At 39.3% G+C, this 13702-nt stretch overlaps 1 protein-coding gene across 5 annotated transcripts in view; it reads left to right on the forward strand.

Moving 5' to 3' along the window:
- The window catches only part of ZNF536 (zinc finger protein 536), a 327986-nt gene that overhangs the window by 146772 nt on the left and 167512 nt on the right, over positions 1–13702 (forward strand). For all 5 annotated transcript variants that reach the window (XM_085234868.1, XM_085234871.1, XM_085234867.1 and 2 more), the window contains exon 6: positions 8498–10669. In XM_085234868.1, the coding sequence (XP_085090994.1) occupies positions 8500–10669 (2170 nt within the window). In that variant the 5' untranslated portion in view covers positions 8498–8499. The remainder of the gene's footprint in view (positions 1–8497; positions 10670–13702) is intronic.

Genomic DNA, 13702 nt, shown 5'->3' on the forward strand with positions numbered 1-13702 from the left:
CAAGCAGCTCATGACTCAACCAGCAGATGTTTCTGTGGCTCAGGTCAGGAGGAACTTATGGACTCGCGGTTTTTTCCGTTACTCCTAGCATTAAATGCCAGAAAAGTCAGCACTAGGTACAGGCAGATGACCCGACCAGTAGTAGGAGGAACTGAACTGGGGCCCCGAGGATCCGCAGAGACCAAGGCATTAGGCTGTTGAGCCACTGTGCTGGCTCCAGGCCAGTAGTTTCAGACAACTATCTGATTGCATGCCTGGATTTTAGTAACGATTTTACATACTTATTTGATGATTTGTATCCAAGCTTATGCTTCTGACAGGTGCCCTTGTGAACAAAATCTCATGGGCTATCGCATATGAATATTTCACAATCAATCATACTTTGATCTTTGGGACATATGTGCATTTGACATTATATTTAGTTGTTCGCAAAATCTAACTCTAAGCCTTTGTGAAATGAAAATAAAATCATCAACCCAGCACTACAGTTTTGGATTTAAATTGTTTCAAACTATGATTCGAGTTCTGTGGTCTTAACTCTTCTTTCTTCATCTCTCAGTAATCAGGGCCTGATCCTCTTGCCCTCCCCCAGCTGAAATGCACTGCCCTTTATTGAAGCTTGCCTGTGTGAGGAGTGCAGGATTAATAGGGTCAGCGTTATGGATATTTTAATATTATATAATGAGCTAGAGCATAACAGATTTCCAGTTTGGTACAACATCCTCAGATGAGAACGGAAGATTCAGAATTCATTTCATACCGTAAAAATGACAAAAATTGAAATAATAAATATGCTTTGCAAAGGCTTCCAGGCATTTTATTATTTTATTTGTACCGTGTGATAGTAGAGTGGATCGTTAAAAGCTTAATTTTAAAGTTTCTTCAATCTAAGGTAGATGCCAGCTAGATTAATTAAAGTGAGTGATCAGATAGGAGCTACAGGAGATTGATCAAATTGGAGAGAGTTTAATCAGTTGTATACATTCCAAATTACATGAAAATAACAAATTTACTTTTAAAAATGCTGTTTCTAAAATAACAGAGGCTTTAGTTTAATGAAGCGTTCCACAAATCAGGCTTCCATTTGAATTTAGGTATTATTCTTATCTTTACTTTTGTCATCAGGAAAACACTAGGAAAAACAAAAAGAATCAATGCTTATAAGCTAAAAAATAATGATCCCAGATGCGACCAATGCTTGAAAAAAGCAGGATTTTTTTTAAGCTACTGAACTTTCAGTACCAATTATTTATCTTTCTCTTCTTTGCATCTGACTTCTTAAGTATATGCAAGTGAAATAGAATAAATAAGAAGGAAAACAGATTTTGCTAAGTCACATGCAAAGTAGCAATAAATCAAACAGCTTGTCTGCATTCTTCTAATCTTTCTATTCTAATCTGTGAGTGAGATTTATAAATGACCTCTCCTCTCCTCTCTGCTAGCCTTCCTAGATTGTGATCACAAGCAGTTCACAGTCCTCCACTCCATGGGTGCTACCAGCTAAAGACTGCTCTGGTGATTCATCTTCTACTGATCAGTTATCAGTCCAAAACGCTGTGCTAGCTAGAAAGTAACTTACAGATGTAACAGGTATTTTAGAAAGCAACTGTCCTCTTCAGCTTGAATTGCAAGCAGTACAGCCTCAGCAAACAATCTGCTGTCTGTTAATGACTTCTGAAACGTGGAAATCCCTGTGCTAACCCCTCCTTTAAAACATAAAAACTGTTGTGGAATGAGTCGGTTCCATTGTTACTAAAGCAGTACTTTGTTTTGAAATCAATAAGCAGCTTGTTGAAATATCAGCGCTACAAAGCAGCTTCAGTTGTGTTGGGTGCTGTCCTGCTGCCTCCCTGGCAGTGTGCTGTGAGATGGGTGCTGGCAGGTGGCTGCTCATCCGCCCGCTTCCAGCTCGGACACCAGGACAGCGGTGCTGCTCCATCGGGTCAGGTTGGCTTCAGGCTTTGTGCAGATGCGCCCAACCTGGGCTCACCCCAGGTTTTTATTTTAATTCTTGGAAGCTTCATACATGCTTTGCAATAACAACAAAACCTAAGCGTGGTAGTAGGATTAATAGAAGTAACTGATTACCAGGTTAGCCTTAAAAATAGCTAAATAAGCACAGATACATAGGACTTACTACCTGTAGGCTACTTTTCTTTTCTCTTAAGGCATTCTGCAACACTCCAGAAACTGTGTATTGCTCTGATAAAATTACATGATGACCCAAGGAGCAGGACTCCAACTTAACCAAACAAAAAGAATAATAATAAAAAAAGTGAAAACCACATTGAGTTCATTGGAGTTACTCTATTTTAGTTAAGTACAAATGAGAAAGGAATCTGGCCTAATGTTTATTCCATTTTATCAGTTTGGGTAATGCTGTCCTAGTGGTACTAAATACAGCTGATCTCTCTCTTTCCCTTCCATGCACACGTTTTTGTTAAAATTTAACTATTTACATCTGTGTCTCTTAGTATTGCCTGCAAATCAGTCAAAGAAGAGTAGGTCATCTGTGCTGCTCTTCTGTTTATATATTAATCATCTGGCAAATAAACCACTCAGTATCCTACCCACCTCAGTAATATTTGTGATGTAATTTGTTTGGATGCCCAAATGTCACCAGCGTTGATTGTAAGAGATGAAAAAAATGTACTTGCTCAGCACACCAAGCTCTGGGCTAAAATGTAAGCATGAAATCTCTGGTTTATTTTTGTAATAATGTTTACAGCTGTTTAATGACCCTGAAAGGGTTCAGTAGTCTGGTGTTCTGTATTTCTTAACAGGAGTGTATTATGCTTATAACAGCCTTAGTTACACAGTTTCTGCTACAACAATAGGAACAATATTTTATAAAAATACAGTATATATTCTGAAGTTTCTCAATGATATCTCTTTCTGAGTTGCTATGAACTGAAATTATCTGTATTGGAGTATTCAGAATTTGTTAGCGGACCACAAGATAGTGTAGATATGTACATTTTTCTAGCTGGAAAGATAAATGCCAGGTCTGTATTCTGAGAGCATAAGTAACAGTATGTGTAACTAACTGCTCGGAGGATCAGGGCCAGAGCGAGCTTGTCGTCTAAACACGTGAGCTTGTAAAGCATTACTTTGCTTACTGAACTGTAAATCTTTTAACTAACCTAATCTAAGCTATAATAACAGCACAACAGTGTTTTTGAAATGACTGTTTTCTCTACAGCAGCGAAGAGGGAGATGCTTTAGTGTGTGTCCAGTAGGAATGAACAGGTGTAAATGAGAGCTGAATGTGGTCCATCTGTTTACAAAGATAACAGGTGTGTGGATGCATGTATGTGCAGGCGCACAGATATGTGCGTGCATATGTTTGCATGTGTTTGTAGGCATATATTTATATTTCAACTATTTTTTATTCTACTTGCCACCTAATTTTTTTCTGTTTCCAGTAAAAGGAAGCCAAGCTTCTCACATTACATTAATGTAGTTGTGATGACAGGCATTTCTGGTGTCATAATTGGTTTAAAACTCCAGTAATCCATTTGAAATAGTTAAATAAAATCCGTGTGTTCCATTGAAATGGCTGAAGTCAGAACTTTCGTTATTGATCTCACAGAAAGTAGTCTTGAGGGCAAAAATGTGAGTCAAATCAAAATAACTATTAGTGTCATCAAAGAGACATGAATGTCTCACTGTATCTTAATGCGGGAGATGAGAGTATTTTCATAATGTATGCATCCAGTTGTGAATTTCATCACCTGAGGACCCTCGTCATAGAAATAGGGAACTGTACACCCTACGCAGAGAACGGCTGTCCTCTGATGCTTCGTCAGCTTCTTGTTGCAGACTTGTTCCTGCTGCTGCTGGAGCAAAGGGCTTGTTTGGGTTAGGAAGGCCACCCGCGAACAGCTGATACCAGTGTGAGCGGTCTTGGGGGAATGTGTTCTTACAAAACACTGCAGATAAATAAAGGTCAAAAATAGACCATATAAATTTCAACTTATTTTGAATTTCTTAAAATCTCAAATTTGATTTGTAGTTGAGTTTGTAAGCATATATTAACTGCAGAGAACATCATGCTTCTGTTCCCAGAGCAGGAGATGACAGAACGTTCTGTGTTTTCCTTTTAAGGGACATCAGAATCAGGAAAAGAGTGTAGTAGACTACATATTTAAAAGCGGAAGGCTGAAACTTCAGCATTCAAGAAATACCTCTAACTGATCCTTAGCATCTCCTCCTTTATTTTTATTTTATTTTATTTTGTTTTGTCAAGTAGAGGAATGGGGAAATTACAAGTATTCAGATACTTTCCAAGTTTTCTGTGGAAATAACACTTTATCACTGGCATAAATGTACTGTGTATAAACTGCATAGACATTATTTTTCCACTTGGGTAATTGTGAGTTTTGAGGAAAAAATTGAGGAAAAATAAAATCACTTTGGGCAAAAATGTTCAGATGTGAAGTGAAGATTATGTTGTAGTAGTGGAGTTTCTTGAAGGTTTGGGTAGTTATGATACCAAACGGATTGCTTGAGCCGGGCTGCTTTGCAAGGCTTCAGCTTTTATGGAAGTTCATAATCCAGTTTTCCATCTCTCATGACCTCTTCCTGGTCCCCACAGTATGTAGAGAAATAGCATCTAGGCTGTCTGCAGGGAGGTACTGTGGAGTCAAACTTCACAATACCACTTGCAAATTGACGTTTCCAGATTTATTTTTTTTTTCCTCAAATTTGGTGTTTTGGTCTGGGGAGGCACAAGGTTGAGGAGCTGGAGAGAATCTACAGCAGAGTGGGAACCTTGAGCTGCCTCTAGGAGAGCAGCAGCTAGAGGTTCCATGGGGCCCTTTGTCCCATCTGGGGTAGCCCGTCTGGTCAGAGAAACAGGCGGGGATGATGGATAAAGAGGGAGAGAATGAAGGGTTTTTTATTAGAGAAATTAGGCAAATTGGATTGGGTTATCTAATTGATAATGGAATGATTGATGAAGAGGAGTTTATTTCTGTCTTGTGTGTGGATAGGAAATGGGGTTTTGGTAGGTTTTGCTGTGAATTGGCTGAAGAATACCGAGAGCCTGACTTATGCAAGAGCTGAATACATCCCAAATGCACTAACTGGGAGACACTGGGAGGAGAGATTTCACATGGAAATACTTTCCATAATTATACTGTGCAACAAAACCAGGTAGAAATAGGACAAAGAAGAGATGGTCTGAGTCAGAGGCAGGAGACAGGAGTATAAGCAGATAGGGCAAATGAGGATGTGAATACATTTTAAGTGAAGATCTCTAGCATTTTGAGATTGCCAGTAGGTAGATGCTGGTAACTGAATGACTGATCAGAGAGTATGACACTTAGAGGAGGTCATTTCTCATTAAACAGCAGCTTTGCTGACCTTTCTGCATGTTAAGTCTAAAATGTGCAAAATTTCCAGTGCCAAAAGATCAACATGTATTGGTCATACTCCTCAGAGCTGATTTAAAAACACTAGTTTTTAAATGATTTTTTTTTCCAACTTATCCTACATTATATCTGTGTGTTTTCTAGGCAATGGAAAGAAAATGTTAGAAAAAGTTATGTTATTTAAACTGTAACTACCGCTGATACTTTAATAAAGTTGTATTTGAAGAAGAGCTGTAAAATGGCCTAAAATCTCAACCACAACTCCCCTCCTCAGTCCAAATATTTATAGGGTTGAACTGATGCTTAGGGTTAAAAATCAGAATTAATAATCTCCACTGGGATCTGTCAGCATTTCCAGACTTTGACAGAGCATAAAATGCTAAAATTAACTATCCAAACCTTCCTAAGCATGTAAAAGCACTAGTTCCCATTGAGGTCAAGTGAATAAATGAAATTTAGAATGCATTTTTCAAGCTGTTACATAATAACGGTAATGACAACCTAGAAAGACTTTACCAACCCTTCTTCGATATATGTATGTGTCTGTAAAGTGGGTTGAATTCTCGGTGAACTCCTGTGGATCCAGGAGTTGAACTCAATGGTTTCTGTGGGTCATCTCCTACTCAGGGTAGCCTATGATTCTGTTTTGTTTAACTGGCAAAGAGAGGCAGCACTTGCAGTATGTGCAGTCTAGACAAAAAGTGCATTTCAGTGTTGTTGGTGGAGATTTTTTATTTAAAGGAATTGAGTAGACAGAGTTTGAAATCTCAGTCAACTTCAGGCAGTAGCAGGCCTACACACTACAGCTCCTTTTGGATGTGCAGTTTGGTTTCAGGCCTACACACTACAGCTCCTTTTGGATGTGCAGTTTCGTTTCAGGCCTACACACTACAGCTCCTTTTGGATGTGCAGTTTGGTTTCAGGCCTACACACTACAGCTCCTTTTGGATGTGCAATTTGGTTTGTTTCAGTAGTTACGGAAGCTTGCAGAATGTTAAAAGAATGTGTTTGTATGTACCCAAACAAAGTAAACTTACATGAAAAGCAATAATTTTATTCATTTACTATACGGGCTTGGGTGAACTCCTGACTTGACCATGTTTCCCTATCTTTGGAAATTAGACACTTTAAGCCAAACTTCAGTGCAGTCCTATAGCTTATGTGTATAAGCCTTTTCCTTTGATATACTCTATCTCGTTAATATTTTATAAATAATATCGTTGAGAGTGTATAAATAATGGGTCCTGACACAGCACCTGAAAGTCAAGAGTGTTGAAGTTTTCAAAAAATCTGCTTACATGTCATCAAAATTTTGTGGGTCATGTTCATCTTGAATACACATCTGAATATCTCTTTCCCCCTTTTTTCTTGCAAGATCTGCATTGGATCACATAACCTCATTCATCCTGTCGAGAACTAAATGGGTCTTCTCTTGGAGACCACCTAAGCTTGTTTAAGGCCCTCATCCTGCAAAGACTTAAGCATGTGTAGAACTTTGCTTTCAGGAGTCATCCTTTGAAATCCACTGGACTGCTCCCATAGGCTCAATTACATACATTTAAGGTATATGCCAGATTTGAGCCTCCAGTTGTCTAGCAAATGACCAGTATGAAGCAGCATGAGGAACAATGTCCACCTGGAGTGTGGAAGGCAGAGTGAATGAGTGCTTTTGGGTAAAGCCCAACAGAAGTTTTCCAGATTAATTATTCAATAACATATAGACTTCAGTAATTTTACTAGTGAGTAATGTGTCATATCACTTCACTGAACAACACAGATCTTAATTATGTTCTAATATAACCTTACAGCTTCATATTTTTTGAGAGTTATTAATGTAAAACTTTTTATTTTAAATAGAATTTTACAGATACATTATTTTTGTAGGGTAGAAAAGTGGCAAAGATAGAAGATTATTGTGGACAATTATGCAGACCAGAACCGAGCACTTGTGTTAAACAAACAGCTTTGAATTCTAATTTTCTGCAATATACATAGTGTGGGTACAATTTGTAGTCATTACTGTGTATTAGGAAAGTTATTAAAATTCTTAAACTTGTTGAGGCTTTCCACAACACCTTCCCCAGATTTTAATTGGTTTTATCTAGTTCCATAAGAGAGCTCTTTAAAACAAATCTAAGTGCCTTAAATCACATGTTTTACCCATCGAAGGACAAAGATATTCTTCTATAATCTGGCAAGTTTTCATAAGAAATGAAATCTGAAGGTTCTCAATGATGAATTAAGAGACTTGGCATGAGATAATTTATGTACCTTTGATGGGCTCAATTTCAAAATGACAAAATAACAATGTTTTGTAACAGAAGGGTTAAATCTTAATCTCAGAGGTTTACAAAGCTGCTAGTCGCAGTCTCCTTAAAATTTAATATACCTCGTTAATGCTTACTTGCAAACACTGAAGGATTTTTATGATTATAATCATGTGTTACAGCACCTAGTACTGTTTCTAAGCAGCATACTAATCAGCTTAATGAGATATTACTGCACTTTTTGTTGACTAAAGCAAAATCCCTTTTATTGTTCTAAAGCTTGTCCTTTACTTTATTTTTTCCCAAAACATTATCTTGTTTTATTGTACACCAGTAAATATCATACCATCGTTTTTTGTCAAATCATAAAACTATCTTTCTCATTGTAGAATGTGTAATATATAGAATATGGTTAATGGAACTGAAAGTTACAAATGGATTTCTATTTTTGTTGTTGTTGTGGGTTTTTTTGCTGGCTTTTCTGATGGAAATGGGAGAGATACATAACATTTCTTTCAGTATAGATTTAGAAATGTAAACAGGTGCAATTTCACAGGAAGAAAGACAAGGGAGATGGTAAAAGCCCTTGTCCCCGCCATAATAATTAGATTTTGAAATCATAGCATAATTTTAAATAGTAATTAATGTTTGTCAGTAAACATACAAAATGATGAAAGCACATACATGTTCACAACTGCATAGCGCAGTTTGCGTTTAACACACTTTTTATGGTTTTTACACTAATTCCTTTGCATTATTATGAGTGGGTAAAACAGAAAATGCAAATTGTATGTCAGTGATTCAATGCTTGTTACTCTTTCACAGTCTGAATCTAAAATATCTTCTGATTTTCAGAGATGGAGGAAGCTAGTTTGTGCCTTGGTGTTTCTTCAGCTGTGCCAGAAGCTGACGCCCATCTCAACAGCACCATACTCAATGGGCAGTATTCAATGAGCCAGAAGCTGCACCAGATCACTTCCCAGCTCAGCCATGCTTTTCCGGAGCTCCAGAACAGGCAGAATCCAGAGGAGAAGGCATCAGCACCACTAGAAGACAAAAGCCACATGTCCATAGCAAACCAACCCATCAGCAGTCAGATGGCACTGTTAGCAAACCAGCTCAACAGAGAGGTTGACACCAGTTTGAATGGGCGTGTGGATCTGCAGCAGTTCTTAAATGGACAAAACCTAGGGATTATGTCTCAGATGAGCGATATAGAGGATGATGCCAGGAAAAACAGAAAGTACCCGTGTCCCCTCTGTGGAAAGCGCTTTCGTTTTAACAGCATCCTGTCGCTGCACATGCGCACTCATACTGGAGAGAAACCATTTAAGTGTCCGTATTGTGATCACAGAGCAGCTCAGAAAGGCAACCTGAAGATACACCTGCGTACTCATAAACTCGGAAACCTCGGCAAAGGTCGTGGAAGAGTCCGAGAAGAAAACAGACTTTTACATGAGCTGGAGGAGAGGGCGATTCTTCGGGACAAGCAGATGAAGAGCAGCCTCTTGCAGCCACGACCTGATGTGAAAGCACAGCAGCATGCTCAGCCAATGCCTCTCACAAATTGCAACTTGTCTGTGCCAGCTAATCACAGCACACCTGATATTTCAAACCCTGTTCCTTCTCCAAAACCAGTCAGTGTCCAGGAAGAAGTTGTTGCTCAGACAGCTGGGTTCAGATGCACATTTTGCAAAGGCAAGTTTAAAAAGCGAGAAGAGCTGGACAGGCACATAAGGATCCTGCACAAGCCTTACAAGTGCACCCTATGTGACTTTGCTGCCTCACAGGAAGAGGAGCTGATCAGCCACGTGGAGAAGGCTCACATAACCGCAGAGTCAGCGCAGGGCCAGGGCTCCAATGGGAATGGGGAGCAGTCCACCAACGAGTTCCGCTGCGAGGTGTGTGGCCAAGTGTTCAGCCAAGCCTGGTTCCTAAAAGGCCACATGAGGAAGCACAAGGATTCCTTTGAACACTGCTGTCAGATCTGCGGGAGGCGATTCAAAGAGCCTTGGTTCCTTAAAAATCACATGAAAGTTCACCTGAATAAGTTATCTGTCAAGAACAAATCTCCTAATGATCCCGAAGTACCTGTCTCCATCAGCAGTATGTCCCAGGAAGCTCATGCAAACTTGTATTCGAGATACCTGTCCTGTTTGCAGAGTGGGTTTCTTCCTCCTGACAAAGCGAGCTTAAGTGAACAAAATCAAATCTATAACAAAGGAGACATGCCCATGAAAGAGAAGGAAGTCTTGGGAAAGCTCCTTTCACCCATTTCTGGCATTGGCCACAGTATTGCTGAAGGAGATAAACACTCTTTATTGGGCTGTCTCAATCTGGTGCCTCCTCTGAAATCCAGCTGTATAGAAAGGTTACAAGCTGCCGCCAAAGCAGCGGAGATGGATCCAGTAAACAGCTATCAGGCCTGGCAGCTTATGGCAAGGGGAATGGCCATGGAACATGGCTTTTTGTCTAAAGAGCAGCAGATACAGCGCAGCCATGAAGACACTTTGGCAAATGCTGGAGTTATGTTTGATAAGGAGAAGCGGGAGTATGTGTTAGTAGGAGCAGATGGCTCTAAGCAGAAAATGCCTGCTGATTTGGTTCACAGCACTAAAATGGGCAATCAGAGAGACTTGCCAAACAAACTAGACCCTTTAGAAGGCAGTAGAGATTTTTTGTCACATGGTATGAACCAGGGACTCGATTACAACTTACAAAGTCATGGAAATGTAAAAGAAAAGCCAACTGAATGCCCGGACTGTGGGAGGGTTTTTAGAACATACCACCAAGTGGTTGTGCACTCCAGGGTCCACAAAAGAGACAGGAAAGGAGAAGATGAAATAATCCAAGGGAGTCTTGATGAACGTCGTGGGTCTGGCAGCGATCAAGAGTCGCAGTCTGTCAGCAGGTCGACGACCCCAGGCTCCTCTAACATTACTGAAGAAAGCGGAGTAGGTGGGGGTCTCTCACAGACAGGGAGTGCCCAGGAGGACAGTCCACATCCTTCCTCGCCCTCCTCTTCAGGTATGATGACTTCTCCTTCCCTCTCTGCATTGAAAACGTAGTAGCTCTATTTGAAATCACAGCAGCAAAGTTGTTTATGCATTCTGTGCTTAGGACGTTTCCTAATGGTCCACAGAGACGCGGTGTTATACGCCAGAACATCTGTGTTTGGGTTCCCTCAATGCCTTTGAGGTTAATTCTCAGCTCACCCTCTCACCCCTCCAAGGGCAGGTTTCCTGGTCTTTCAGCTGTCGTTTCAGCCACGCCACCAGCAGCAGCATGCAGGGTCTGTACCTGCACCAGTGGGAATGTCAAGGCAAGGGGCTCTTCCGCCACATTTTGGAGGACTTTTTGTTTTCCTCTTCTGTTCATGGTGTCTCTTGCAGACCTTTCCCTTCCCTCCATGTAAAAGGTGGAAGACAAATGCCTTCTTTGAGGTCTTGGTCAGAGAAGTATAACAAATAAGGAATGTGTTAGCTGACCTCTCTGATTTTCCTGATTCCCACAATCATATCACTTCCTTAGCTGAAATATTTGCTTGCACCTGGCCACCGGATTGATTAAGAGGAGATTCAGGAAATACAAAGCACTAACTTTTTGACAATCTTTTAACTTATGTGAGCATTTTAACATGTATGAAACCTTCTGCATAATTTGCATCTGTTTGGAAGTGCAAGAAAAGTAGAAATTGAACTGAAACATTTTAATTGAACCGTATGTCTTGTTAACTTGCTGTGTATAAAATGGCAAAGCAGATAATATTTCTTTGGAGATGTCTATAAAATATTGAGCTTCCTGGTACAATTTTTAAAGTTACTAGCCTATGACTGCTGAAATAAAATCTCCAAGTAATAACAGGTAAGATTTCTGGCCTCATCTATATTTCCAAAGTCACTTACTAATGGATAGTAAATTGAAAGTTATATCTTCAGCCCTTTATAAAGAAAGCACCTCACTAATACTGTAATCATTCTGCAAGTCTAACAACAGAGGAAATCATGCCATAACAAATACTCTGTTACTAATGGCAACATTGATTTCTGCAATCAGCCATTAAGTCTAGAAAATGAAAGACAGTTTGAGGTACCTTAAGGCATTACGTTGCCCACTGTTAAAGAGCTGGTAGCAGGCTGTGGAGGGTAATTCTTTGTAGTTTTTTTTCCCCCAGTTTCGATAAATATTTTAGTATTGGAGGCAATTCACTGTTACAGTTCTTAAGTATGTGCCAGTTTATTTTTGTTGTTCTTGTCATGCTCCAGTATACTCTACTTCTGAGGCCAGATTAGTATAAAAATAAAGTGTTAGTTTGCTGGCTTATTACAAACCAGTAAAGAAATTGTTAAGACACATAAATCTGCACTCCACATTCCACAGATTCCTATAGTACTTAATGCTGTTGTTTAAATACCCATGAAACACACTGTCTACTCTTAGAGTCATAGCCTCGTTTACAATTTATTACTGGTGAGACACATTAGAAAATTCTGTGTAGAAACAAGAGGAAGAGACGAGAGCTAATTTCATACTATATTTAGTTGTTCAGAGTGTTTTAAGAGGATTGAAAATATGTTGGGATGAAGATTATTTTTATGACTTTCACTTTCAAAAATCCTAGATGCTGGGGGGGAGAGGGGAATAAAAATGCTCTTCTTCAGTACAGAAAGCATCACTTTTGTTTTGTGGTGCCGCAGAGGGAAACAAAGAGTCTTTAAATTGGTTGAGAGTTCAGTCCGAAGCCTTCCAGAGCTATCTAGAAAAGTTTGTAAAGAAGAGACTGAAGTCTGAGTGCGGGTGAACTGGTACAGATTTAAGGGGATTCAAAACAATGCGTGTGAAAGTTGGTTTGTTTTGAGTGCCCTGAAAACTTTAATTCTGAGTGTTCTGCTTCATTAAATGTATTGTTGTGGGAAGCCTTTCTGGTCATCGGAGGCAAAAGATAACACCGCCGTGTCCTTCTCTCTTTGGCCACTAATTTAAAATTATTTCTGACTTAAACTGCTGTGTATCTCAACAGTTTATTTTCATGCCTGATACATTTGGATTGAAGCACGTAAAAATGAAAGCAAACTGTGTGCATTAACTGTTGCTGGGAACACATTTGTTTCTTACTACAGAACGAGCATTTTTATGAATATCTGACTGTGTTCTTTAGTCCGGCAGCAGTCAATCTAAGAGGGTTCTCAGTATCAGACACGCTACTGCAGAAAGCGTGCTTGCTTTTATAACTTCGGAATCCGATGGAAGGAAGATAGCATTGCATTTCACCTGAACAAAATCTAAATATTCTTTTGTGCTTTAAAATTAAAATTTATTGCAGTAATTCTGTTGGAACTTTTTCATCATTGTGAAGTGTGCAATTTATCGGTACCTGTGAAAGATAAACCTGCGGACTAGAAAGCAATCAGATTTTTTTTTTTAGCAAGGGAGAATTAAGTAGTCATTGAATCTTCTATTAAGAAATTACCACAAAACACAGTTTTACAAATTTCTCAGACTGCATAACAATGTCTCAAAACTTAATTTGCATCACTTGATTCTTTTTTTGTTGAAAACTGGGTCAGTAGGGCCTGAGAAACTATTTTTTCAGATCTTAACCAATGAATTCTTCTTTATAAATTGGTGCTCTTAACATGATAGTAGTTCTGAATTCATCATAAAAACCTTTTTACACAGTGCCTCTTAGAACAGATCTCCAGAAGAAGGCTTACAATGAGTGGCAGAGAAGTCTTTGTTATCTGATGTAATTCTTTGCAAAGGAGGATTGGGAATGGAGTGCCTGTTTAAAAATGTCTAGCTCAGGCTGAGAAGAAGAAAGGGTCAAGTTTGCAATCAAACAGTTATTGCAGAGATGTGTGACTGTCACTGGCTGGGCTAATGTGGTATGCAGCTGTTTGTTATGTGAGTAAAAGAATGTTTGAATCAGTGAACATGTGAAAATGACTCCAGTGAACCAGAAAATGTGTTTGTTCTTTAGCTCTCCAAACGCTGAGAACTAAGCTTAAGATCAACTGCTAAAACTAGGACCTTTGACAAATTGAGAGGTCGTATTTTCTA

This window comes from Meleagris gallopavo, chromosome 13 (genome assembly GCF_905368555.1).
Source record: "Meleagris gallopavo chromosome 13, MGAL_WU_HG_1.1, whole genome shotgun sequence".
Taxonomy (NCBI): domain Eukaryota; kingdom Metazoa; phylum Chordata; class Aves; order Galliformes; family Phasianidae; genus Meleagris; species Meleagris gallopavo.